The sequence below is a fragment of the Anastrepha obliqua genome, chromosome 5 (assembly GCF_027943255.1).
Source record: "Anastrepha obliqua isolate idAnaObli1 chromosome 5, idAnaObli1_1.0, whole genome shotgun sequence".
Taxonomy (NCBI): Eukaryota; Metazoa; Arthropoda; class Insecta; order Diptera; family Tephritidae; genus Anastrepha; species Anastrepha obliqua.
Window position 1 is genome coordinate 13,403,779 of NC_072896.1, and position 27,835 is coordinate 13,431,613.

Consider the following 27,835-nt stretch of genomic DNA (forward strand, 5'->3'; position numbering starts at 1 on the left):
ATTGTTATCATAAAATTCAACAAAAATGTATTCGACTTCTTGAAAATGATCTGATCTACAGATCTCTTTCCATTTAAAATTATTTTTAAAATATAAAGCAATGCCACCTCCTCGAGTCTTCGTAGTCCTATCACATCTAATAATAGTGTAGTCGCACAGGGAATATACATTATTATCAATATAGTCTTTAAACCATTCCCTGTAATACATATTAAGTCAATGCTCAAATTATCAAAAACAAAAATTAGATAGTCAATTTTTTCAGCATTCAAACTTCGCGCATTCAACTGACATACATTAAACCCATTGTAGCGATTACAAATGAGTTTAAGCAATCCTCTTGCATGTTCTTTGTCTACTTGTTTTGCTATTGCATTACACATTGACAGTTTATGCAACGAAATAGAAATGGTACTAAAATAAAAATGATTACAATGCAAAGCAAAGAGTTTGAAAAACATAAATGATAAATAAGAGAATAAATTTAACGCAGACATAACATTAATAATATAACGCATAAATGTTTTTGTTTTTACATATTAGCAGTTGCCATGCTCTCTATACTCGTTTTTTCAGTTATAATTACAGCAGATGCTTTCCATTTCAATTCAACCGGGCTATTCGGCTCATGTTCTTCGATTTCGATGTAACTGAAATATGTTGCTCTCTGCTCAAAATAATGAGACACGTATTTTTTTATTCGCCCGAAAAATTTTTTTTTCAAGAGTTATCGGCAATTTTGTTATTCGGCTCAAACTCGATTTTTTTTAATTATATAAGAAAAAATTTTTTTAAATGCCCATAACTTTGTCAAAAATGAACCAATTTTAATAATTCTGGGTTCAAAATGATCGTAATTACTTACACGAGCGACTTCATGTAGAAACAATTGCAAAGAAGTAGTTAAAAATTTTTTATTTAGCAAAAAAGAAAAAAAATTGAAATTTTTTCGAAATTCAATATTTCAAAAAGTGTATTTTTTTTTTATAACTTTTTCCAAATCAAGAGGACACCTCAAACTTCAATTAAGCTGAATGCCCAGTAGCTAAAATGAGTTGTTTTTGAGTAATGAATTTTTGAGTAAAAAACCTGTTTCGCACTTTTTGTTTTTTGCAAAATAAAAAATTTTCAATTACTTTTTTGCAATTGTTTCTGCATGAAGTCGTTCGTGTAAGTAATGATGATCATTTTGAACCCAGAATCATTAAAATCGGTTCATTTTTTACTAAGTTATGAGCATTTAAAGAAAAATTCTTATATAATGAAAAAAATCGAGTTTGAGCCGAAAAACAAAATTGCCGCTAAATCTTGAAAAAATTTTTTCGGGCGAACAAAAAAATACGTGTCTCATTATTTTGAGCAGAGAGCAACATATTTCAGTTACATCGAAATCGAAGAACATGACCCGAATAGCCCGGTTGAATTGAAATGGAAAGCATCAGCATCAGTTTGGGGTCGAGCTCTAACAAACACTTGCCCACGAACAGAGAAAACTGACGTTAGATGCTTTTGCTTTTTATACTGCATAGCCAAACGCATTAGTTCGCGATTTTTTCTTGTAAGACATTCGTGGATAAATAGCTTCCCTTCAATACTGACGCCGACATCACTAAGAGAAAGTGCTCGTCTCTTATCTTTGCAGAATTTAGCTTTCAGCAGTTGAGAGCGATCTGCAGCAGAGCTCAATTTGATTATAATTGGAGCTACGCTTTCATTGTTTGGGCGTCTACTTGTGTTTCTGCGTATATATAAATTTATCTTTTTTAACACAGATTTTATACTTGTAACTTTGCAGGTAATCTCGTTAAAAAATCAAATGTATGATTAGCGGACGTGACGAAATAAAAGTGGTTTTTCCTTGTTAAGAGTTTCCACTATTTGTTTTATTTATTACTTCAGTATAGGTTTACAAGTGGCACATATAGATTCCAATCCGATGCATGAGAGAGATATACCTTATATATATCTTAGATATGCTTTAGGCTATTTTTCCTGAATTTTTCCTTGTGGTTGCTAATTTCTAGTGAGAAATAACACTGCCTACTTTTTGGCGCTTGTTCGTTGGTGCAAACTTGTAGAAATATATTTTTGGTACCTACTTTTTGGCGTTATATTTCCTTGGATCCTACTGCTTGGGGCACTTTTTGGTCCCAATTTTTTTTGCGTTTTTGTTTTTCTTACCTACTTTTTGGCGCTTATATCCGTTTCCTGGCTAGTGCTTGTGCGTACTAACTATAAAGTGCTATCCATTCCGGCGTCGGATTTATTGGTATTGCCTTGCGGTAATTTGTGCCGTTGCTGCGGTCCTGGAATCGCTGCGTTTGTGCGGGTGTTCAACGCTAGGAGTAGTGCGCGTTGTTGCCACGGTTTGTGTGCGACCTTTACCTACACCGGTCGACCCTTCTCCGTTTTTTGTAAATTTTATCTATTTGTATTCTCTGCAAATGTTGTAAGTTTATCAGCGCGATTTTTGAAATACTTCAAGCTGCACTTTATTTGTGTTCACTTCACTGAAACTGAATGGGCTGTAAAAGTGCACACTCAAAAGCAAGGCGTATCTATTAAAGGTTGTAACGGTAAATCAGCTGATTTTTTTCGCCGTGTCCATGTGGCTGTCAGCCCAGAATGAAACAAGGCGAATCCATTCTTTGTTTTCTACTTTGCCAAAACTTTGCTTTGACAATCAAACGTTGAACACATTGTTATTGCTCTAGTGACTTACTCAAAATTTCTTCAATTTTTCTGAATTTCGCAGAAAGTTTGAAACTTTCATGCATACGACTTTCGTTAAAGAATGAAATATATTTTTATTGAAAAATAGTTAAAATTAAATTTAGAAATTTATATTCCCTGTTTTTAGGCTCGTGAACAGATCTTATTTATACTAAATGTCACGTTCACTTCACAGAATTTATGAGATAAAGATACCAATACAAAAAACCAAAAAAGACTTGAGTTCGCATTGACAAAAAAATATTTCACTATTTCGAAACTAAATAGTCGTGACTTCTAGAAAGCAAGAATAATGAAAAATGGTGCGCAGAGTTTTCGCCAAAGGCGGAGGAGTACGCTTCCACAAGGCCTTTCGCCAAAGGATTTCAAGGGCTTATACGTGCCCGTCTTCACATGTTTTCAACGCGATGAGTAAGTACGATTTCAAAAGTAAGTCCGATTTTTAAGCAAATTATTTTTCACTCGCAAGGCAACAAAGTTTACAATTGGAATACATCAACGATTACGCCGCATGGCTGAAGAAAAATGGCATAAAAGGTGTACTAGGTGAGGTGCATATTGAAGCATTTTAAGCATTTAATTATTCACTTTCTGCACGCCTTCGCTCATTCGCCAGTGAATAGCACAATTGGTGAGGGGCCGGCATTGGGTTTGGTGGAGCGCAAGCTGAATGCGGAGGTTTGGAGCAGAAGTTGCAAAAAGCATTCGTTGATTATGTTGTTGCAAATCGGTGGCGCGCCATTGCCGGACGTATTGGATTTGGCACGACATGCGAATGACTTATTCATACACGGAGTGTTGTGTATACCGGAACTTTTTTACACTCCCAACAAATTGGAACAATTGATCGGTTACTGCAAGATCGTGGCCAAGAAATGTGAAAACCACTCATTTTTCTACTATCACCTACCGAAATATACAAATGTTGATTGTTAGTAAGTTAACTTATGTTAATTTTTTCGATAACTAATCGTTTGCTTACAGTCGATATGGAAGAATTTTGTCGTCGTGCCGAAAGTGCAATACCGAATTTTGCTGGCTTAAAATTTTCGCAAAGCGAATTGATCTCAGCCGCCAAATGCTTAGCTGAGCACCGTACTATTCTGCTTGGCGATTCGAAAATGCTCGCTAGCGGTATGTTACTCGGTTTTGAAACAGCCATTATGACGGTGGCGAATATGGAACCGGTACTAATGGGCGAAATCTATAATGCAATGATAAGTCACGACTTGAGGACAGCAAGAAGGCTGCAAAACTACTTGAATCAGTTGATTAGGGGGCATGTAACGAAGGGGAAGGAAAGCTGGGTGGCCGATATGAAAAAATGGTTCAATGATAAGATGCTTTCTGATGACGGTTGTCACATACATGTTGGAGAACCGAGAAAATTGTTCTCCTGAAACTTCATTTTATTTTATATTACCTATATATATATAAATTCAGTAGAAACTCCATTCTTGCATGTTATGAAAGCCGGGCTCGGTGCATGCTTCGAGGTTGTCGCAAGTAGGGAGGATATTTTTATACAAATTAAAATATTTTTTTTTTTTTACTGACAGCAATCCAAGTTTATTTGTTTTTATTCCTTAACTCCTCTCGAACTTGTTAAATAGTGGCAGCTGCGCATGTCTCAGAGAATCGTTGACGACGGAACTGGCGTTCCGCTACGCGACCATGACGAGGTGCGAATAGCGATAACGCGGCTAAAGAACAACAAAGCCGCGGGAGCCGACAAACTGCTGGCTGAGCTATTCAAAGCAGGCATCCAGAAGCTGGTAATATGGGCGCAAAATGCAAAATATGGACGGATGAAAGCATACCTGCCGATTGGGATTGGAATTGGAAGTGTATTCTGCCCAATCCACAAGAAGGGTGTTACTGCAATATGTGCCAATTACCGCCGGATTAGTCTTTTAAATATCGCCTATAAGGTTCTAGCGAGCGTATTGTGTGAAATTCGACCCTATCAGTGTGGCTGTGGCTTTAGACATGGGAAATCTGCAATCGATCAGATATTCACAATACGCCAAGTCTTGGAAAAAACCCATGAAGGGATGGATAATCGACACACACCATCTTTTAGTCGATTTCAAAGCTGCATTCGAGAGTACGAAAAGGAGTTGCCTATATGCCGCGCTTTTTGAATCTGGTATCCCCACAAAACTAATATGGCTATACGAAATGACGCTGCTCAATACCAGGAGCACCGTCAGAATTGGGAAGGACCTCTCCGAGCCATTTTGTGCATTCGGGAGAACAGACTTCACACACAGTGGTCGCTGCTATTTGTTGCATGTGCCCTGCTTCTAGAGCAATATCAGCCTCGTTACCGAGTTTGTGATTACTCACCTCCACAGTGGAACCTAAATAATATGGTTGTGCCACCCATGATCATGATCACCCAGGAGCTCATTCTTCTGCATCCAGTGAACAACTCAACTTGAGCGAGAGATATTGAGGATCTATATAGCCACTTTCACTGGTGAAGTCCTGAACTTCGAAACCGATCGGACTGGATCACACACAAATCTATAACTACATTCAGCTAAGTGACTATCAACGTCTTATTCTATTCTAGCTAAAATTGTCGAACGATTGCAATCCACTGACGCTGAAGAGCTAGAGCTCCCTCATAAGATTTTGTCATAAGTGTAATAAAAGCAGCTCCCTTAACAGGCCTTTTGCTCTGGTCGCAGCTCGTCGAAACAATGCTTTTTCTAAACTAAGGCCGCATGCATACAGAGAACTTAAGCGGAACATGCAAGTGCGCGCACTGGGAGTGTGAGATCAGCGCATTCCTCTTAGGCATAACTCAGCTGTATTAGATTAGTCAAGCATGTTTGGTTGTTGTTGTTGTTGTAGCAGCGTAAATATTCCCCATACTCACATACGGAGAATTCTGCTGGAGTGACAGTCTTTGGCCGGATATAAAACCGGGTCGTTTCGATAACGTAGAACCGACTGTCGTGGAAACCGAAGCATGTTTGGTCTTTCAGTGCCGTGATGTACGTATTATTGAGATTAATTAGTTAAGATGAATGCGCTCGGGCAAAATATCATCGGTGGAATAAAAAAGTTGTTAATCAAATATAAGGCCTCTTCTATTCGCCATTTCCCCGCTCGCTATCTCTATGCTCGATTAACTTGACGAAAAATTTGCATGCGAAAGCAACAACAAAGTTAACGAGTAAGATTCGCCGCTTGTGCGTATGGCTGGCTATAGCTCATTAGGCCGCACTGCCTTACCAACACATGTAATTTAAGGCAGCTCTCCTTCCGCGTTGCCAACATATGTTCATTTTTACCAGTTGCTCCATTTATTCGCCACTTGCTAACTCTCGGCGAAAAGAGAAGGCCTATAGTAGAATGGTTACGGTATATAATCTCAATCTTCTCTCAGCTGCCTGCGTGCATACATTGAAAAATCTGCTCGATACTACTTATACATATAAACCATGATGCAAAGAATAATGAGATGGCGTGATACCGTTACTTTGCCCTCAGCGAATTTGGCAATGAGTTATGTCGTTTTAGCGCCAGTATGACCAGATTACCATTTTTGTAACTTGATTTAGAATTTTTTTTTTATTATATAGTCTCGGAGTCTTAGTTCTTTCTTCATGACATTTTTCTAGCCTGTTCTAATTAAAAGTAATGTTTATAATTTTGCCAAATATACATTTTTTTTAAATTAGTTCAATAATTCACTCAGTTTTATTTAGCTTTACATTTTTTAACATCTGGTCGCATTGCCCGCGATTGCAGTTGTTGTTGGTGTTCCTCTGCATTCAGCAGTCAAATCTCTCTCTCGCTACTGCAATGTTGCCTAGCTTTCGATATAAAAACGCACTAAAACGCCCATTTAAAGAAAATAAAATACCAACTTTTTATTGAATTATTTAAAAAACTTTGTTTGCGCGACGAATTGTCTTTATTATGGGCGTTTTTTTTTTTAATAATTGAGTTTTTGTTAAAATACGACTTTTTTGCTTTATTTGAGGTTATGTAACAAGGTAAGGTACTCTTTTTGTAGAAATGTCGTTATGGTTTCTTCAGTATTTTCTTGTATTTTGTTGCTTATTTTAACTATGAATACACCTCTTGATGCTCTATGACCACTAAGGATTGGGGACCGGAAAAAACGATTACACCTCTATGGTTTTAATTCGCATTCAGTAAATTCACACGCTTTTTAAAATGTGTAAAAAGGTTTTCAATGTTAAGAAGAGTTGAGAGAAGACGATTTACTATTCTAACATAACCTTAAAAGGAGTAAAAAATTGAATTTTCACTTTCAAAATATCAAATTTTATAAGAACCAACCTATTTTCATTAACACTAAAATCTTCTCGAAGTAACCTTTTTTAACAACTTTTGTTTAATAATCCGGTTTTCTTTAACTTACATTTTCGGTAGCTTTACATTAAAAAAAATAAACAACCAACAAACTTAAAAATGTTAGCCTTTTGGCCATAAAAGACCACTAAATTTATTGCGAAGAGCAAATGGTTGGCAACACTGCACAACTTGGCAAAAGTGACGCCACGTACTCTCTGATGGGCGCAATCTTGTTTCGATTATTCTTGCATATAAACCCAGGTATAAGCTTACTAACCAGCTCTCTGTGAGAGCAAAGCCTAACTGTTAGATTACCCCTTTGACTTAATTTGTGAATTTCCACAACCTATCCAACCTTGTTTTTGTTTTTTACTCTGCACACAGGATAGTGTAGTACTCGTATATGAGCAAAGTAAATACAGAGCCCCACTGCTTTAACGAGAATATGTTTATCTCAAGGCAACATACAAAGTTAATGGATTCAAGCACTGCCAAGTTCAACTACAATGACTTAAACAATTCAAGCAACATGGGCAATTTTGTCACCCTTCATCGAAAAAAAAAAATGTACAATTGAAAATCTTTCTCAAAAAAATTAGTATCCATACGAGAAGATTAAAAAACCAAGAACTTTAAAACGGGAAGTAGTAGATGTGCCTAAAGTAAGCATTACAATGCTTAAAACAGATCTCTCACGTTTCCATGGTTTCCTGGTGCCTGTGTTCACATGCTTTGAAGAGAACGAGTAAGCGATAAAAAGAACAAGAAGGATTTTTCTTAAAAGCTTGTAAAACTTTTCAGAAAAAAGAGTTTGACTGTAGAATATATTGAAATCTATGCATCGTGGCTTAAATCAAAGGGAGCCACGGGAGTTTTGGGTGAGCGCATACATGCCTACATACAAACATCATATTATATTTGCAATCTCAAGTATTTTTTCGTGTAACCAGTGAATAGCCTCACTGGCGAAGGCCCCGTTTTGAGCAAATACGAACGTCAAATACATGCAGAGGCTTGGAGCAAAGCTTGTGAGAAGCATCAACTGATTATGTTACTCCAAATTGGCGGTGCGCCTCTATCCGATGTACTAGAATTAGCAAGGCACGCCGACACACTAAACTTGGACGGTGTCGTCTGCATACCGGAGCTGTTTTATAAGCCGCACGATGTGGACCAATTGGTGGGGTATTGTAAAATTGTTGCAAAGAATTGCAGCAGTCATCCATTTCTGTATTACCATTTGCCAAATTACACGGATATCGATTGTAAGTGGAGTGCACCCGTTGGTAGTAGCTGCATATGGAGAATATAGACTTATAATTTTGTTATACCTTATCACAGTTGATATGCTTGAATTTTGCCAACGCGCCGAGAAGAGTATACCGAATTTTTTGGGCTTAACATACACGCACTGGGACCTCAATATGGCAGTGAAATGTTTGAGTCCGAAACGCATTATAATACTTAGCGACTCACGCATGCTTTCAAATGGACTGCTGCTGGGCTTCAAATGCTTTAGCATGGCCACATTCAATATGGTGCCGGATCTAATGCAAGACATTTCCGGTGCCATGCAAGATAAAAACTTACGAAGAGCCAATAAGAGTCAAAAACGTGTGAATGCCTTAATACGGGACCATACTAGCAAACGAAAGCCGGGGTATTGGGTGAGAGGCATGAAGAATTGGTTCAACAATGAGATGATGGCTTCAGATGGAGCTTCTTTTTCTGCTGGTCGTGCACGCAAACTTTACTAGTTTTGAAATTAAATATTTGTTTTTACTTTTACATTTTTTTGTAAAATTTTTAAGGAGTTGGAACGTTGAAAAATTATTTAATAATAAATTCTCATTAATGGGGGTTAGGTTAGGTAGTAGCCTCAAATGGTAAATGGAAAGGTAAATGGAAAAAAGAAAAGGAAAAGAAAAAAATAAAATGAGAAGCGAATAGGAAATGGAAATAGAAGAGAAAAAGGTATTGGAAGAATTTGAAAAAGAAAAGGGAGAAAACAGCAAAGGAAAACGGAAAAGGAAAAGAAAATTATATGCAAAAAGGAAATGGAAAAGTGAAAAGGTAAACGGAAACGGAAACGGAAACGGAAACGGAAAGGATAAGAAAAATATGGAAAAAAGTGGAAAAGGAATTGGAAAAAGAATGGGGGAAAAAAATAAAAAGGAAGAAAAGAGCGTTTTCCTTTGCTGGAAAACGAACAAGGAAGGAAAATTATATGCAAAAAGGAAACGGAAAAATGAAAAGGAAAGGGAACAGAAAAAGAAAAAGAAGAGGAACACGAAAAACAATAGAAGAAAAGAAACAGAAGAGGAACACGAAAAACAATAGAAGAAAAGAAAAAGAAATGGAATTGGAAAAAATGAAAAATAAAAGAAAAAGAAAAAAATAGCACGAAAAGAAAATGAAAAAGGAAATGGAAAAAGAAAAAGAAAAAGAGGAATTGGAGAAAGAAACAAAAAAACGGGGGAAAATAACAAAGAAAAAATGAGAATGGAAAAGGAGCAAGAAAGTAAAATTAAATGCTAAAAGGAAATGAAAAAATTAAAAGGAAAAGCAAACGGCAAATAACTGGAAACGGAAAAGAGAAGGAAAAGTAAAAAAAAAATGGAAAAAGGAAAATAAAAAGAACAGAAAAGAAGAGGAAAGGAGGACGAATAAGTACATCGAATATAATAGAACAAAAAAAGAATAATAAATAGAACTGGAAAAAAATGAAAAAAGAAAAGAAAAACGAAAGAAACTGCAAAGGAGAAAGGAAGAGGAAGGAAAGGAAGAAAAATGCATGCAAAAAGGAAAAAAATAAGAAAAGAGTGGAAAAATTAATAGAAAAACGAAAACAAAAACAAAATGAAAAAGGAAAAAAATTAAAAAAAAGAAAAAGGGGAAGCAAGAAATCGGAAAATAAATGAAAAGAGAAAAGAAAAAAGGGAATGGCCAGAAATTAATTGGCCGTTACAAGCCGTTACCGAGCTACAGCCTGTCGAATAATGTCTCGCCAGATGTCTCTGTTCCGCCACACACCTTTTCAAGTTTCTTAAGGGGTTACATGGGTTTCGTGGGTTATTAATTTCTACAACATCTCAAGAATATTATCCTAAATTTTCAAGTCGATCCGAATAATAGTTTGGGAGATACAGCCTTCGGAAGGTGTGCGCTCCAAGCCACTTTTACAGGGTTTGATTGAAAAGTAATGAGCCATCCCGCGCGGAGCGTCTGCCAAGCGATCAACCGAATCGGCTGGTGGAGGAAAATGGCCGTTGGACCTTCCCCTTCCACTAGAAACCGGTCCCAGTTCGCTGGCAACGGCGATGCAGTCAACATCGCTCCGCGCGTGAAAGCTGTTTTAAAAGTGTGTTAGGGCTTTACAGTGGCGAAAATGCAGCAATCGTTGGAGCAACGTTACTCGATCAAATTTTGGGTAAAGCTAAACAAAACGAGTACCGAAACCATTGGGCTACTCAAGGAGGCTTACAGGGACCAATCTCTGTCCAGTGCCCAGGTAAAACGGTGGCACAAGTCGTTCAAGGAAGGCCAGGAAGACCTTCGACGACGCAAACAGACGAAGATGTGAACCGGGGGGAAGATGGGGGTTCCGGTGCTTCCCCACCCTCCCTACAGCCCAGACCTGTCCCCTCCAGACTACTTCTTGTTCACGCGCCTGAAAAGAAAGCTGAAAGATAGGCATTTCGACTCCATCGAGACGATCCAAAAAACTGTGACAGCCGAATTGAACGCGATTCCGGCGGATGAGTTTAAAAAATGTTTCCTGCAGTGGAAGGACCACTACCAGCGGTGTATTGACGCTCAAGGGTCCTATTTTGAAGAATATTAGTTGTATAAGCCAAAAGGTTTAATAAAACTGCTTAAAAAAAATAAGGCTCATTGCTTTTCAATCAAACAATGTATTGTTACTCAAAACTTTAAACGCGTTTTTCTCGGAACCGTGTTTTCAAAGTCGGTTGTCAAATGTTCTCGAAAACTACTCAGCCGATCTTGATGAAATTTTACACAGGTGTTCGAGATACAATTTACTCGTGCTTGGACGAAGGAGTTTTTTTTTGTTAATTACAACTATTTAAAAAAAAACAAAATGTCGAGAAATTTTCATTTTTTTTGGAAAAATGTTTGCCAAAATTCCAATTTTTACTTTTTTTCTTTCCTTCGTTCAAGCACGAGTTTATGGTCTTAACTAAAACACTTAGTTTTGCCATGCTGACAACGCGGGCGCACCTTTTTTTCGAGAGGTCACTGGAAATAACGTCACAATGGAGGAGCTTTAATTTTTTTTTTTTAAATATCAGAAATTATTCTTTAAATATGTATGTATGTATATATAAGACAGAAAAAAGTTTAAATTAAATAAATAATTTTTTACATAGGAAAAAATATATCGAAAAAAGGCCTTTTTTTACCCGACGAAACAAATGTAACACCTTAAGCTAAGAAAAGCCAGGTCATCATCAATTTGGTACTACCATCGGGCACGCGGACATCCTTTTGGCCCTCGACCGCCAATTACCGTTTCAAACACCATCTTGTAGAAATCGCATGATAACCGGTCACCTTGTCTGAAATCTCGAACGGTATCAAAAGGTTCGGAGAGGTCCTTTTCCATCTTAGAGGGACTTTGTGTTAAAGCACTGTCAATAAATCGTAACAAGTTTCAAAAATTTCGCTGGGCTATGGAAAATCTATATATTTTGGTATGTGAGCAAGACCCCAGTGAGCAAGACAAAATTGACAGCCAAGAAGGTTTTAACCTAACAAAATTGCGTATCAAATTGAACTACCAGCTCTCCAAAATTTACTTAACTTATATGTTAGGCATGCGGGGATACCCCGTACGACTCTAACCACCTAATCACATGTCCACATAATTCAACTCAACTAACACGCCCTCACTTTGGTCACATCCTGTGGAAAGTAGTCGGTTTCCTGAGTACACCGTTACATGAGCATCATATTATATTAATCAAGAATCTGTGTTCAACATTGGTCAATAGTAGAGGAATCGTATTTCATGCGAGCAACGCCAGGCCACACAACGCCTCAGGAAGTGATTACCACCTGCTCCTTTTTTTATTTTTCGATTTTCTAGTCAAAAATGTATCTCAAGGCAACTTTCGAAATCGAAGGAAATCGACTGTCACATTTTTTGCCAATGGAACCGAGGGTGTCTAGGGGCGGCATGATGAAACCAACTTCAAAATACATAGTTGTTGATGTTGTTGTAGTAGAATAAGCCTTTTCCCACACATCTGCAGGGAATGCTGCTGGAGTGACAGAGCGTGTCCGAATATAAATTCGAGTCGCTCCAGTGAACCGACTGTCACGAGAACGGCTATAAGTACATACTTGACCAATTATTGTGTATATTCACAAGCAAAGGAAACTTTTTACTTACAATGATAAGCTGGGTGCCTGTACACTTATATGTATGTAATGTACGAGGGCGGATCAATAAGTCCGTGACTTTTTGTATTTCTGACCTCTTTACTGAAAAAGAAATACTGCTCCTGTCAACAGTTAGTTTGTGTTTTACAGCTACATTTATCAGACTACCCAGTAATTTGAGAAGAAAATGGAAAAAACTGAATTTCGTGTGCTTATTAAGCCGATTCACCCTTAGAAACCCACTGTTTCGACTGTTGTTTGGTCTCTGGTGTGTGGTAATGGATCCATGTTTCGTCCACGGTTACAAAACGGCGCATAAACTTCTCCATATTGCGATTAAACAACGCCAAACCTTCCTGTGAAGTTGTTACACGATTGCGTTTGTGGTCGACTGTGAATTACTGGGTAGTCTGATAAAGGTAGCTGTAAAACACAAACTAACTGACGTTCAAATTTTGACAGGAGTCAACTGACAGATGCCTGTTGACAGGAGAGTATTTCTTTTTCAGTAAAGAGGTCAGAAATACAAAAAGTCACGGACTTATTGAACCGCCCTCGTAGTTATAGCTTTCTTTGTGGTAAGATGAACAAAATTACCCGTTGCACCAAAACAAAAAGTTCCAAAACCAATTTGTTATATATTTTAATTACCTGAATGATTTATTTTATATTATATAATATGTATGTACAGGTTGGTTGAAAAGTATTGAAAGCAACAATAAAATGTAAATTTTTAAATATAAGAAATTTGTTGATCACAAATTCATAACGACGAGTGTTTTTTGGAAGCCCACCTATGTGGCTTTAGCTCCACGCGTAGTTGGAAATGAAAGAGCGGATTCCTTTAACACTTTTACCATTTTTTTATGGATTTCTTTTGGTTATAAACCTTCTAAAACGAAGAATTTTATCACTGCACGTTGCATAGGTGCTTTTCCTCGTACAAAAATTTACTGACACCTCAACTTCAGATGGCTCGCAAAAGAAGAATGAATTTGTAGATGGAAATACAATTTTTTATGTGATCAAAGAAAATATGAAAGATTGAAATGGTGTACAAATTTGCACTCCTCTACCGGTGCATAGGTGCCACTTTCGATACTTTCCAACCAACCAAAGTAGTTTTACAATTATTTTTTATGTGGTGACTTCAACATGATTAAATAATATAGTAGCCAGCTATAATATGGTACGTGCATTACTAAACATTATTAAAAAAAAATTTCGATGGCAATAACGAGCTCGAATTAAAATACAACATTATTTCTCGAAAGAACTCCAATTGTGCTTACAAATGTAATTAAGTAAATGGAATAAAGTGTGGAATAAAACAAACATGGGAATAAAATAAAATTGTGTGTATGAAGAAAGACGCATGAAATGTAAAACAAATTGAGCAATGAATGCAAGCTAAATGGGATTTGGATGTGGATGGGATTTGCTAGAGAAAAGTGGCGCAAGCAATAAAAAAAAATACAAAATGTGTTGACGATCAGCATCATCACAGCGAATACATAAAACATTGAGAAATGTAAACACTTGTTTGCATGCACATATTTTAAGGTCTAAAAGCAAAAGAAAAAAAAACCGACGATTACATCGAATAGCAATTCCCGGCTTGTATGCTGCCAAAACCATTAACTGAACATACAACCACCATTCTCGATGATTTAGCAGCGCGCTGTGCGATGCACACACACCCACCCAGCCCACACGAACACCTGTGTACGACGACTTAGTGCAACTAAAACGAGAAACCACCTTTCGGCGTGTTCGATTGAGCTGTATTAAATTCGAGCGTGCCATTAACCTCCTGCGGCGCTAATGCGGCCTCTGCTTCATCATTCGAGCCGAAGTAGGCATCCACCATTGCGAAGGCTTTCTGGTATATCTCCTCATTTTCATGCTCCTGCAACTTCTCCAACTTATCCAAACCGCCCATCTCCTCGACCATCAAACAGAGATTCTCTGTGCTGCCTAATTTTTCGGCCAATACAAATAGATTTGAAAGCCCCATTAGCACTACCTTAACGGTGCGTGCATCCTGTGCGTCGAGTAAATCACAGAATGGTTTCAATATTTGGTATTTCTCAATAAGATCGATTATTTGTTCCGGTGTGCCACTAGTGGTGGTATTTGTAATGGCCCAAGCTGCCTCTTTCTGCGATTTGAAATCACCACCCTGCAATACGTCACGGATGTTGGAGAATAGACCTGGCGATTTGGGAGAAATTAAAAATCTTAGTTAAAATAGTACTAAAGGAAAATTTTGAGAACGGAAGTTTTAGAGAGCGGAAAAGTATTGTATTTAGAGAGGAAAGTGCGTAATTAGAAATATACTGAATTACAAACAAAAAGGAAACAGCAGAAGGGTATCTAAACAAGCAATAAATGAAAGAACGAGAAAGAGGGAAATATAAAAAAAATTATAGTAATAATGGAGAATATAAAAATTAGAATAATAAAATTAAAAATATAATTAAAAACTAAATTAAAAATATAATTAAAAAAAAAAAGTTAAAAAGAAAAATTAAAAATAGAATTAAAAACTAAATTAAAAATATAGGGTTTTCCAATAACAGATGTTATCTATCACTATCGGGAGATGATTAACGATTTTTTTTATGGCCGGAATTGGATGGTATTGATCTGGACAACGTTTATTTTCAACAAGACGGCGCTACGCCCCACACAAGCAACGAAACCATTGATCTTTTACGGGAAAAGTTTCCGGACCGTTTTATCTCTCGAAGAGGTGATCACAATTGGCCACCGAGATCTTGTGATTTAACACCTTGTGACTTCTTTCTTTGGGGCCACGTGAAAGAGAATGTCTACGCCAACAGCCCAGGGTCGATTCAAAGATGGAATTCGTGAGGCTATCGAGGGCATGGGGCAGCCACTTTGCAATTCGGTAATGGAAAATTTCATGAAAAGGATATTGTCCTGTAAGCGTGGTCGTGGGGGTCATTTGCCTGATGTTATTTTCCGCTATTAACGGCATACCTTCCTCTTTATAATGGAATAAACTTCCGATCATTTATATTTAGAAAAGCATTTTTCTTTCAACATCAAAATAAGATCTCTGATTGGAAAACCCGTTACAATTAAAAACAGAATTAAAAACAAAGTTTAAAAGAAAAATTAAAAATATAATTAAAAAATAAGTTAAAAACAAAGTTAAAAGAAAACATTCAAAAATTCCATTTCAAACATACTTTTTCATACAATTAATATAATAGTTTTAGTTGTTGTAGCAATACAAAAAAATTTCCAACAGTCAGTTCTGACAGTTCCTGACAAGATAAACAAAGCACTGGCTAGTACGGCCTTTGGCTCGGCTATTAGAGTCTAGTAGCCCACGACAGTCGGCTCTAAGTTACCGGAACGACTCGGATTTATATCCGCCCAATGACTGTCATTCCAGCAGCATTTCCCCTTACGTGTATGAGGAATGTTTATGCTACTATAACAACAACAAACTAACTTCAGAGCCGGGAAATTTTGCTAGCAACATTGATTGTCAAATGAGAAGAAACGTCAAATTTAGGAGCATCACCACAAAAGCAATTGGCAATTTTGGTATGAAAAGTGTTTTTAACCCCTTCAGCCCTGAATTATTGTTAATGGACAATAAAATTATTTTTTTAATAATTATTAGTAAGAAGGACATCATAAAAACAAATGTGTGAAAAATCATGCATATTTATTAAGTTTTCCGAATTTTCCGGCATGTGCACAATCATGCACATTAGATCCCAAGTGTTTTCAACAAAGTAAAATAAAAATATTATAAGGCTTTAAACATTATGTGCATAATTCTGCACATGAGGTCCGAAGGGGTTAAACAAATTAACACCCATACATATATTAGTTTGGGGAAAAAGAAATCCATTATTTTTGCGTAAAATTTTGCGACAGATTTTCGTATTATTATCTTCCTGAAATTTTTTTTCCACACGGTTTGGGATGGTTAAATAGAAAAGTATCCTGTGCTAGTTATTTTTTACCTTAATTTTACATTTTTGCTCTGGCCTGTTTATTGAGTTTTTTACCCACTTTCTGCCGTACTCTGTGATACTAATTTTTCCGACAAAAGCTCGCCCATAAATGTTTAGGAAATGCTACTGAGCTGAGTGTGACTAACCGAAAAATAGATCTGATTCCTTGTGTTAACCGCAGTTGTTGTTGTAACAGTAAGTTTGCCCTGTCAGTGTAGTATAATCACCAGTCGTCTGCGACTAACTCATCTAACGGTAGGCCCAGGAAACTTGCTGTTTCGACAGGTTGGGTCCAGAGGGAAAGGCGTGTTAAATGAGTGAGTTTGATGGGGCATGCGAAAAAGTGGTAAGTGTCGTCGGACATATGTTTAGTATGTCGGGGTCGATTCTAGATAGGTAGGAGTTTAACCTGCTACAATATCCAGAAAGTAATTGTGGCAAGGTTACACGGGACTCTCGGGAAAGTTGAAGCTCTTCGTCTGCAATAGGTAGTTATTGGACTCCGATGACGGCATTCGGGGGTCGGGAGCTTAAGAAGGTGGTACGAGTCTCCCGATGGATTTCGTTAATTGTCTGTCTGTACACTGTCCGAAACAGTAATTGTCCGACTGTTTTGTCCTGGATCGCGTCCGTGTAATTGAGGAGGTGGCTCCGGACGTGCTTGGAAGGCGGCTTAGGCTCAAGCAGGTGTTTGCATGGGTGGGACCTACGGTAACACCCTAACAGGAACTGCTTGTTGAGCAGTTTACTATGCTCTTTTACAGGGAGCATATTGGTCTCGTCGTGAAGGTGTTGTATTAGGGGCATCAGAAGACATCCTGTCACAGTTCTAATGGCAGTTTTTTGACAAGCCTGTAGCTTCGTCGATAGCAACATTTCTTTGTCTTTGCCCCAAGTGCTGCCGGCAAGCGATTTGAGGGCCTTGTTGCGATTTTGGACTTTAGTGGCAATAGCGGTTGTATGCGCAGCGAAGGAGAGCACACTTTCGAAGGTAACTCCCAAGATTTTGAGGTTGTTAAGAGTCGGAATCGACTTTTACCTTAAGTTGCAGTTTGAACTCCTTTGTCCAGATGGTGAAGAGGTTCGCCGTGGACTTCGTGGTGGAAAGTTGTAGGTTCCTCGCAGTGAAGAAGCGAGAAAGGCAGGTGCGTTACCTTTATCGTGCAGTCGTCGGTGTATGAGACCAGGGAGCCTAGCCCTGTTAACGGCAGTTTATTTTGTCGGCGGTGGGTCTTTTTAGTTTATGTTGACTTCGAAAACAAATGATTTTTGTATGAAAATTTTGATGTCATAAAAGCCTCTGAGGGTTGTCATTGCCTGCCAAGGAGCGAAGGCTGTTAGAATAAAATGTCTTTCATTTAATTTAGTCCAGTACACAATCATCTTGTCTGCCTTGCTTTTCGCCCACTTGTTTTATGGATATTCATGATCTACATCTTGTTATTTTTATTCTATTTATTACCTTAGTTCATTTTGTTATTGTACTCATAAATAGTTAATTAAATAAATAAATTAAATGTGTGAAAAATTCCTTTATCATTTCTATAAAAGTAAATTGGTGAATTGCTTCTTCCAGCAGTCGTAAATTCAATTACTAAACTCAAAAATTACACAAAATAAAGCAATGCACGAATGACCTATTTACAAATAAACCATTGCCGTATTATGCATGCAATTATTTTCTTGCACTACTCCACTGTCCTATTTACTTTTTCCTTTGTTTATTTTCAGGTGGAATAGTTTTAATTTAATTTTTCATTTTTGCGGTTTAACTGTTTATTTGTACACACAAGTACACGCAAAAAGTAGATTAGTTAATTAAAGTCATGTCTGCCACTAGAAACATTCATTTACTTTACTATGGCCGATTTTCATGCACACAAATATTTATACTCTACTCTGCCAGCTAGATTTGTTTTTCATTATACTTCGCTTCTCACCCACCCAGCAAAACTCATAAATATGTACGCACAAACATTCAACCACCCAACTACTCCTCTACTAACTAGCTTGGCACAATCAAACATTCTTCATCTATTCATCAACTAGGCAAGTAAAAAAAATCGCATTCAAGTCCTTCACTCCACAAAAGAGTTTACAAACGGAACATAAATAGAGAAGAAACAAAAACAATACAGCAAAAGAGGAAACAAAAAATATAAAAATACAAACATAAACTTACCAGCATCGAAAACGGCCTGAATCTGCTTCTGATTTCCGGCTGTGATATTACTAACCGTCCAGGCAGCCTCCTTCACAATATTATTCTTTGGATGCATCAGCAAAACACCCAATCGGGGTAAGGCGCCGGCTTCAATAACTGCGTCTGTCTAAGGGGTTGGGTATTGTTGGTGACAGCAGTTGGTATTAAATTTCACGCAGGTATTGGCAGGCAACCAGCGACGGTAAATAACAAAAACAAAACAAGGAGAGGAGAAAAGAAGGGGAAGTGCAAAATGAATTTATATTTTCTTTACTTTTTAGAATACAAATAAAGTAGCAAATATGCAAATGAAATTTGGCAAACGCCAAAGGGTATGCAAATAAATAAAAATTAAGATAAAAATGTTGCAGCGAATTTGAGGATTAAACAAAAAAAAACAAACTACCACCAAATGTAGTATAAGCAAGGTGCCAAGTAATTTTTGCAAATTGAAAGGCAAAAGTGGCACTTTAGCTGCAGGCTTAGACTGAACTCAGGAATTAAGTTACAAATAAGAGACAGATATACATAACGGAATACTAAATAAGTAACAAATTTTGGCACAATATACAAAAATACAATTTTGAAAATGTTGTTGTTGTGGCAGCTAACAAATACCTGCTTAGAGCAGCGAAACCATCAGCCCCAAACCTCAATATTATTCAACAGCAACACCACGCGAAAAGTGCTTCCCGTATCGAAGGCGTATGACAAAAGAGAGAGAGAGAGGGGCGTTAGATGAGTAACCTCCACATACCGGAGATATATCGAGTTTGTCGAGATCTATTTCCACAACAATTTCCGCTACAATATGATGAATGATGAACCCTAATTCGAAATGGCTAGTCGGTCTGCCATGAAAAAGCTCCTCATAAAAAACCAATTAGGTCCCTCTATTTGTGGAACAACATCAAGACGCACACCACAAATAAGAGGAGAAGCTCGGCCAAACAGCCATAAAGGGTGTAAGCGCCAATTATTTATTTATTTATTTTTATATCTAGTTGGCGCTGTTGTATATTAATATAGTTTTTCAGCGCGATTTACAATATTAAGGGTTTCTAAATCGTGTGTGATTATTGAAAGCACTTGTACCATACAGGAGTTTTCATACAGTGTACGACAAAACTAAAGCACAAAGTTCCTCTTGTTAGTCGAGTTAAGTTAAAAAAAGACAACAAATGGTTATATCCTTCAATTGTTTTTTCTTAATCTGATAATAACAAATAAATATGATAAAAAAATACAATATTCCAGTTTCTTATCGGAAAAATAGTACTGTTATGTGCAAAAACAAAGCACGTGCAAAAACTTGCTGCGACAAAACTAAAGCACAACTCCCTCTTTCTATCCATAGCTGGCAGTGAGTTATTAATCAGAACCGTTAGGATATAAAATATTATACGTCACACATAAACAAAGCATTATCAGTGTTATTGCGTGGTTTTAGCGGCATTTCTACTTTTTCGAGCTAAAGAAATAAAAAAACGTTAAAAATGGCCCGAAACAGGTATAATACGGTATTACGTGAAAAAATTATAGATGAATTTAATGGCGGTGAATGGGTTAACAATATTTCTCGAAAACTCAAGACTCATCACAGCGTAATTTAGTCGTTTTCGGTCATCCGGCTCCTTTGAAACCAAACATTCAGGTGGTAGGGCCCGAAAAACAATTACTCGTGAGGATAAATTAATTATCCGAAAGGTCCTGAAAGACCCCTTTATATCGAACGTATAGAAGTGCTAAAAACCTTTCATTTCAATTCAGAATCGGATAGCACGACTCGAATTGGCGAAGGCGCATATTAAGGGTAAGGGATAAAAATCGATTTTTTTTGCATGTTATTGTAGTAAAACATTTCAAAAATACCGTGTTAAAATTTTAAGTTAATCCGAGCAAAACTTTTTAAGTTATAGAGCATAAAGCCGAGCCGCCTCAAACATCTGCCGAGACGCAGCAGTTGCGCGCGTAGTCCGTTACAAACTTTAAACGCGGTTTTCTCGAACCTTTTTTTTTAAAGTGCGTAGTCAGTGGCATTTGAAAACTACTCAACCGATCCATTTGAAATTTTGCACACATATTTTACATATAAAAAACCTCCTCCCAACGTTTTTTTTTCGCCATTTTTTTTTTTATATTAAGGTGGTTTTACACCTACAAAATGGCGGCATTCTTTCGTCAAAAATCACTTTTTACTTCAAACGACTACCAAATGGCTGAAAATGAAAATAAATCGTCAAAATAAACGTTGGGGGGAAGTTTAACTCATACTTTAACAAAATTATTCGATTTTTTTGATTTCAGATGATTCTACGCTGAGATATGCTGACTACTGCAAAATGTATTTTTGAAAAGACGTCTACGTAAATGTGCTCTCATTCGCTCATTTTGCAATATTTTTACATGAAAATTTTATCAAATATTCTTGAAATGTTACTTTATAATATGCAACATCTTTTAATAAACTGACTTGAACCGTTTCGCTACAATAAATTCATGAAAAAAGTGTTTTTTTAGCGTTTATCCCTTACCCCCCCCCCCCCCATAGAATTAATGGCATAATGACAGATTTGTGTACAAAGACATTCTCCAGACCATTATGCTGCCCCACGCTGAGAAGGAAATGCCACTAAGTTGGATATACCAGCAGGACAATGATCCGAAGCATACCGCTAAATGTGTGAAAGAATGGTTTGTTGCCAATTAAATTGAGGTATTGCAGTGGCCTGCACAATCAATAGAGATCTATGGGAGATTGCAGATTGGACAATAGAACGCGAAAACTGCAAAAACAAGGACTCCCTGTTTGTTCAGGTAGAACGAGCTTGGTAAAGCATTTCCATAGATGTTTTAAATAATTTGATTGAGTCTATGCCACGAAGATGTTGTGCAGCGGTAACAAAAAGGGCTGAAAAGGGCGGAAAAACAAGGGCTTCTCTACGAAATATTAGAAGAACGAACTTTTCTTTACAAGTTTATACCAATGTGCTTTAGTTTTGTCGCGGCATATTTAATACTACTTTTATGTTCGAATTAATATTTAAGTTTAGAATGAAGTTTTTTGCATAATTTTTTTTTACACAGCAACCAATGTGCCCTCTTCTAAATACAATAAAAAGATTTGCCATTACTAGACATCGGCTTCTTATGCAAGTGCATATTTTTGTTTAACATCACATGAAGTTCGCACCTAGGTAGAAACACATCATAATAAAAATTGAATTAATAGGATCCTATTATGTTTTGCATATTTCCATATTTTTGCATATTCAATTTGCATAAAAACCCGATCTCTAGCCATTACTATTTATTGGAAAGTTTATTTTCTGGTTGTGGTGGTATGGGAAGTTTTGTGCTTTAGTTTTGTCGTACACTGTATACGTAAACTGTACAGGAACAACAAATATTTTTGGTAATCCATTAAAAAAGTAAGGAAATCGTATGTATGAAATTCATTTGAGAAAATGCCGAAATAAAAGCAACAAAATTTTCTCAGCACTCAAACCTCTTTGAAAGAATTTCACCGCCTGCAGCGTAGCAATTTCAACTAAAACGACAGCGCAACTACTAGCCGGCACATTTACTACCTTCATCAACATGCTAATCCGCGAATCCAAAAAGAAAATTCGTAAATATTCATTTCCCATTTGTGAAATGCGCAGATTATGCAGCAGCGAACGCAACTTCAACGGAAAACAGCAACCCCAACCCAATAAGTATCAAGAAGCTTTTACCACACACAGCCTCTCCTCGTGTGCCTTCATTAGCTACTAGTAAAGTACCAGCCGTCCGACTTTTGCCCCACCACTCTCCCCTCACACTTATATTCAGTAGCTTTCTCGCAATTTTTATGCGGATCTGTGTCAAGTAATCGACGCCAGCTTTGGATTCATATGCAAATTTGCACGCACATAGTAATGCAAAAACTGAAGGGCTCATCTCTGAAACGTCTGTGGACGTAATGCTGAGCATATCGGCAAATGATGGTAGTAGTAACCCGATTGTCGTAATGATATTCGACTACATAAATTAATTGAGGTGCCGAAAATATACTGCTGCAGTGAAATTTTAGCTAAAAGCAACTTGCTTAGTGCGCAGGGAGCAGAAACTTGCACTCCACTTTTTAAACTGCAATGGCACATTGCCTTTGCTGGAATTCCAATATATGCATATGCGATATGTTGGTTTTCGTGTGTTTTTTCCCCCAACACACATTAAAGCTGTATGACCGAGTCAACATGGTTTAACAATTGCTTTGTAAATGTAATCAAAAATCAAATTACTACCCGCCTCAAACCCCCATTTGTTTACTCACCTGATAATCAGTGCCGGTAACTATATTACCAACAGTACGCAATGCCGGCACAATTATTGTTTGCTCGTTAGTGCCAAGTAGTGAGACTAAGCGTGGCACTGCGCCAGTATCGACTACTGCTTGGATTTTTTGATTTTCATCATCCGTCACATAGGATAGGGCCCAACAGGTATCGGCCAGCACTTGCACGTCCTCACTTAAGAGTAGCTGTGATAGCACAGGCAGCAATTGTTTGATATTTTCAAATGAAGGCGATGGATTTTTGTTGCGACACAAATTAGACATCAGCCAGACTATGTTGCGCACAAACGTCATTTCCGTTTGCTTGTTTATCAAACCAAGTAAGCCATCAACCACATTATTTTGAATGACAATGTCACGTGCAGCCGCGCCATCTCCAGCTATGTTACCCAAAGCCCATACAGCCTGTTCAGCTAAATGTGCCGACTCGGACTTGAGTAGAGCAATGAAATGTGGCACAGCATTTGCTTCAATAACACAGCGAGTCTGTTCCGAAGTACCAGAAGCGATGTTCGTAAGCGCCCAGGCAGCCTCAAATTGTAATACGGGGCTAGAAAAGTATGATGGGGAATAAGTGAAATTGCACGATGATGTTCAGCTTTTGCTGTTGCTTACTTTTCAACACTCTGCAGGAATCGTATGCAAATAGGCACTACACCATGTGATATCATTACATCAATAGGCGGATTACGTTCCCGACTCAGCATTTTACGTGCCGATTGCAAACCTAAGAATTGACGATCAACATTATCGCTATTCATGGCAGCAACCATTTCCTCGATGGTCATTTGCACTGGGGATTGGGCATTGGACTCTTTCAGAGGCGATACAATGTCCTCTTCATTGATATTGCGTCGCTTGAACAGTTGATCTTCTTTCTTCGATTTACGCAACTCTACAGTGACCTCATGCCGGCGCATGCGTGAGTCCTGTGAACAAAATTTTGATCATTGCAAGAATTTCTGTGTAAGCGCACCATACTAACCTGTGTATTGATGGAGTTGGATTTGTAAGAACTGAGACGAGATGCATCGGATTTGCTCATTTTGACAACAATGAATATAAGCGCAGCAAATGATAGTAAAAGCAAAACTGAAAATGTTAATACAAACAAAAATTCAATTAAAAACTATTTTATTTATTATTTAAATTAATTACAATTAAAATTATAACTAATTAAGCACTAGCTGCCAGGGCTATCGGCTTAAAAAACTTTTTTTTTTTATTTCGATATAATTCACGATTGAATTATTTTTGAATTATTCACTTATTATTGAATTATTCACTTATTACTGAATTATTCAATTGTTATTGAATCATAAATCATTTCAATCGGTTACATTTGTCTTATTTTCTAGATGCAGCATAAAATTATGTTAGTTTCAAGATCCAGTTACTCCAAACGGCCGCCAAAGTTCAATTTAGAAAATGGCTGACCAGGTTATGAAAAAGTCCTTAATGCCCCGAAAGTGCAGCAAGTATTGAAAGGCAAATAATCGTGCAATATTCTAATATTTTTCCATATAAAGCAACATAAGCTCTAAATATAAGAACTTCATTTAGATTCTAATGCGGCATACCTTGGATTTTTCACTGAATTCGGCTTCTCTAATCAATATAACCACTTTCCCAAATTTAACAAAAGGACAAAGATATTTGAACCTACTTTTTGCCAAAATTTACCTCTTTCAATTACACTACACTGATTTTCTTATAGCTGTGTAAGTACACGTTTCGTTGGTGTTTCTTAAGATTATTAACGGCAAATTCAATTGCTAAAGACTAATATTTAAAATCTTTTTAAAACTCGATAAGTAAAATGTAACTCGCACGTCGTTCGATTGCCCGCTTTTCGCTAAAAATGCCGTTTGAAAATTTCAAATTATTCTTTCCCCCTCTCAATTCGGCTGTGGAGACTTTTATGCATGCACGTTTTTTTTGCTTTTGTTTTGTTGTATGCAATTTTTATTTTCAGCAGCTCTACAAAATGTACAACACAAAAAGGGCGCAAAAGTCAATCATTACTCCAACAAGATCTGTGTGGGTGGAAATGAGCAAACTACTGCTATGGAGGCGATCTTTTTGGTGCGAGTGGTGTCGGCTGCTTTTGCACAGTGGCAAATTTTTGTCATCGCTTGTTATCTCGCTCTGGCTTTGATGTGCGGACAGCTGCACATCTGATTTGGGTCTCCACATAGTGACACTGGCTGTAATTCAAATCAAAACAGAGTTGCATAGCAGCCGCAACAAAGAGCTCAACATGTAAATTAGGGGCTTTCACACTGAGTTCGTTCGAATTCATTGCTTTTTCGCTTGGCAGTTTCACGTATTTTGGTTTTGTAAATTCAGCGAAAGCGGCTAAGCACTAAATGTGAAGTGCCACAAGCTTAACAATTAGGTAGTTTGCATAAATAGGTAGTTTGAACAGAACACAATCAGCTATTTGACAATTGGAGAACCGACGAAATTTAAGTTTAAAATATGAAAAAGTGAAGAAAAAGCAAATAAAGTATTACTGCTGTTATTTTATATTTTCATATTTCATTAAGTTATTTCTACAGTTAAATCTTTAATATATCTTCCAGCAGATGAAACGAAGTTAATTTATATAATTATAATAATTTTTTTCAGCTGGTGCAGAAGATAACTACAAAACTAATAGAAATAAGTCAAAGTCTCTGCCTTTTGCCAAGCGACAGCATGTGGGGAATAGATGAAGGAACTGGTATAAGTGTGTTTGTAAAATAGTGAGTTATACCAGTTTAATCAGGTATAACCATACTCGCTATCGGCGAATCTTACTCGATAACTTTGTTGTTGCTTTCACATGCAGATTTTTAGTCAAGTTAATCTAGCATAGAGATAGCGAGCGGGTGAGTGGCGAATAGAAGAGGCCTATACATATCTACACAAACACTGTAGACACAAATAATAATTGTCGAATCGTTTAAAGTTAGTGAATTGCACTGCGGGCCAATTTTACAATTCGTTCAAAGTTGTTTAGCGGTGAAAAGTGATATGAGCAATTCTAAGAATTTTTGGTTTTGTTGGACAAAGAAATTGCTTTAAATTTTGTTTTGTCACAAGCAAATGTTTATTTGTATATACAGTGACTCACAGCTTATTTGATGCAGATAATACAATTTTGAAAAAAAGGTGGGTGTAGCGTAGTACACATAACAGAAGTGAAACTTTCAAGGCAGACAAAGCAAGAGGGAGATACCCGAGCGAGAGAGAGAGTGAGAGAGAGAGAGAGAGAGAGAGTGATAGAGAGAGAAAGAAAATATATCTAAATAAATTCACAACATTTGCAGAGAATACAAATAGACAAAATTTACAAAAAACGGAGAAGGGTCGACCGGTGTAGGTAAAGGCCGGACACAGACCGTGGCAACAACGCGCACTACTTCGAGCGTTTAACACCCGCACAAACGCAGCGATTCCAGGACCGCAGCAACGGCTCAAACTACCGCAAGCCAATACCAATAAATCCGACGCCGGAATGGATAGCACTTTATAGTACGCACAAGCACTACCTAGGAAATGGAAATAAGCGCCAAAAAGTAGGCGCCAAAAAAATTGGGACCAAAAAATGCCCCTAACAGTAGGCACCAAAAATATATAACGTACAAGTTTGCACCAACAAACAAGCGCCAAAGAGTAGGCAGTGGAAAAACTCAGGAAAAATAGCCTGAAGTGTATCTAAGATATATATAAGATATAGCTCTCTCTCTCTCCCTTTCCTCTACGTTATATCTTTTTTCTCTCTCGCGGAACGAAAATGCTCAAAACGTTGCATGGCCTTGAAATTTTACTCTCCATTCTCGCTCGTCCATCGACGCCTAAGAAGTTTCACTTCAAAAATGACTCGATGTTTATAAATTTAATAAAAAAAATTATACGATTTGTACTGAATAAGATAAAAAGGATAAAATAAGAAACCACAATTTTCTAATGCTTCTAATCTGAAACGGGCACTACTGGAAGAATGGGATAAGTTCCCATTATTTAGCAAAACTTGTAGAATCTATGAATTCCCGATTAAAAGCTGTTCTGAAAAAAATACCCCACTAAAAAAAAAATACCCCACTGAGTATTAGACGTAATCATGAAAACGAAATATTTATGTGTTTAGGTTTTTCGAATACTTTTATTTTACCTATGAAATGAGACTTTTTTTCAATTTCAAACGTTTATTAACGAAAAATGGTTACAAATTTAATCATCAAAATAATAGCCATCACTAGCAACACATTTTTCCCATCTCTCAGGCAATTTTTGGATGCCGCGCCAAAAAAATTGACCGCAAACCAATCATCGAGCCATTTTTTGGCTTCTTCGTGAGAATTGAAGCGCTGCTCGGAAAGTGCGTGGCCCATCGATGCAAACAAATGATAATCGAAAGGCGCCAAGTCTGGTGAGTAGGCCGCATGCACCAGCGGTTCCCAATCGTACGTCTCCACCAATTCTCGGGTCGCTCTTGTTCGGTGTGGCGGTGCATTGTCATCAAGAAAAATTACTTTGTGGTGCCGATCGGCATATTCTGGGCGTTTCCGGTGTTTGGCGCAGTTCAAATCGGCCAATTGTCGTTGGTAGCGTGCACCGTCAACTGTTTCACCTGGTTTTAATAGCTCGTACCAAATCATACCACGCTGATCCCAGAAAACACACAGCATTGCTTTGCGGCCGAAGCGATTTGGTTTGGCCGTTGTTTTTGGCTTGTGGCCGGCCAGGCGGACCATACGATCGTTTCATCACCCGTAACGATTTGATGCAAAAAATACTTCCTTTTGAACCGGGAGAGCAGCATTTCAC

At 37.4% G+C, this 27,835-nt stretch overlaps 3 protein-coding genes across 4 annotated transcripts; 2 read left to right on the forward strand and 1 right to left on the reverse strand.

The window, feature by feature from the left end:
* The first annotated feature begins 2,883 nt into the window (after positions 1 to 2,883).
* On the forward strand, positions 2,884 to 4,242 carry LOC129247857 (N-acetylneuraminate lyase B-like). Its single transcript, XM_054887211.1, has 4 exons — positions 2,884 to 3,144; positions 3,203 to 3,279; positions 3,350 to 3,664; positions 3,718 to 4,242. The coding sequence occupies exons 1-4, from the start codon at positions 3,026 to 3,028 to the stop codon at positions 4,131 to 4,133; spliced, it is 927 nt and encodes a 308-aa protein (XP_054743186.1). The 5' UTR covers positions 2,884 to 3,025; the 3' UTR covers positions 4,134 to 4,242.
* A 3,363-nt stretch (positions 4,243 to 7,605) lies between these two features.
* On the forward strand, positions 7,606 to 8,930 carry LOC129248105 (N-acetylneuraminate lyase B-like). Its single transcript, XM_054887540.1, has 4 exons — positions 7,606 to 7,816; positions 7,873 to 7,949; positions 8,022 to 8,336; positions 8,413 to 8,930. Exons 1-4 carry the CDS (start codon positions 7,746 to 7,748, stop codon positions 8,826 to 8,828), a joined length of 879 nt encoding a protein of 292 aa, XP_054743515.1. The 5' UTR covers positions 7,606 to 7,745; the 3' UTR covers positions 8,829 to 8,930.
* Positions 8,931 to 13,095: 4,165 nt separating this feature from the next.
* Positions 13,096 to 24,889, reverse strand: LOC129247916 (importin subunit alpha). 2 transcript variants are annotated; one of them, XM_054887286.1, is made up of 6 exons: positions 24,704 to 24,889; positions 24,006 to 24,112; positions 23,636 to 23,949; positions 23,000 to 23,570; positions 18,661 to 18,808; positions 13,096 to 14,691 (listed from the first exon to the last, which is right to left on the reverse strand). In XM_054887286.1, exons 2-6 carry the CDS (start codon positions 24,063 to 24,065, stop codon positions 14,222 to 14,224), a joined length of 1,563 nt encoding a protein of 520 aa, XP_054743261.1. In that variant the 5' UTR covers positions 24,066 to 24,112; positions 24,704 to 24,889; the 3' UTR covers positions 13,096 to 14,221. The 2 variants fall into 2 exon arrangements, with proteins under 2 accessions (XP_054743261.1, XP_054743260.1); XM_054887285.1 differs by having other exon boundaries at positions 24,601 to 24,889.
* Positions 24,890 to 27,835: the final 2,946 nt, after the last annotated feature.

What these genes read in the sequence shown, in the direction of transcription:
- LOC129247857 (XM_054887211.1), top strand. Translation starts at nt 3,026, where the DNA reads ATGAAAAATGGTGCGCAGAGTTTTCGCCAAAGGCGGAGGAGTACGCTT. An exon ending in ACATGTTTTCAACGCGATGA is followed by an intron (nt 3,145 to 3,202) that starts GTAAGTACGATT and finishes TTCACTCGCAAG; the next exon opens with GCAACAAAGTTTACAATTGG. An exon ending in TGGCATAAAAGGTGTACTAG is followed by an intron (nt 3,280 to 3,349) that starts GTGAGGTGCATA and finishes CTCATTCGCCAG; the next exon opens with TGAATAGCACAATTGGTGAG.
- LOC129248105 (XM_054887540.1), top strand. Translation starts at nt 7,746, where the DNA reads ATGCTTAAAACAGATCTCTCACGTTTCCATGGTTTCCTGGTGCCTGTG. An exon ending in ACATGCTTTGAAGAGAACGA is followed by an intron (nt 7,817 to 7,872) that starts GTAAGCGATAAA and finishes AAAACTTTTCAG; the next exon opens with AAAAAAGAGTTTGACTGTAG. An exon ending in AAATTACACGGATATCGATT is followed by an intron (nt 8,337 to 8,412) that starts GTAAGTGGAGTG and finishes ACCTTATCACAG; the next exon opens with TTGATATGCTTGAATTTTGC.
- LOC129247916 (XM_054887286.1), bottom strand. Translation starts at nt 24,065, where the DNA reads ATGAGCAAATCCGATGCATCTCGTCTCAGTTCTTACAAATCCAACTCC. An exon ending in CCAACTCCATCAATACACAG is followed by an intron (nt 23,950 to 24,005) that starts GTTAGTATGGTG and finishes TTTTGTTCACAG; the next exon opens with GACTCACGCATGCGCCGGCA. An exon ending in TCAGGCCGTTTTCGATGCTG is followed by an intron (nt 14,692 to 18,660) that starts GTAAGTTTATGT and finishes CCAAATCGCCAG; the next exon opens with GTCTATTCTCCAACATCCGT.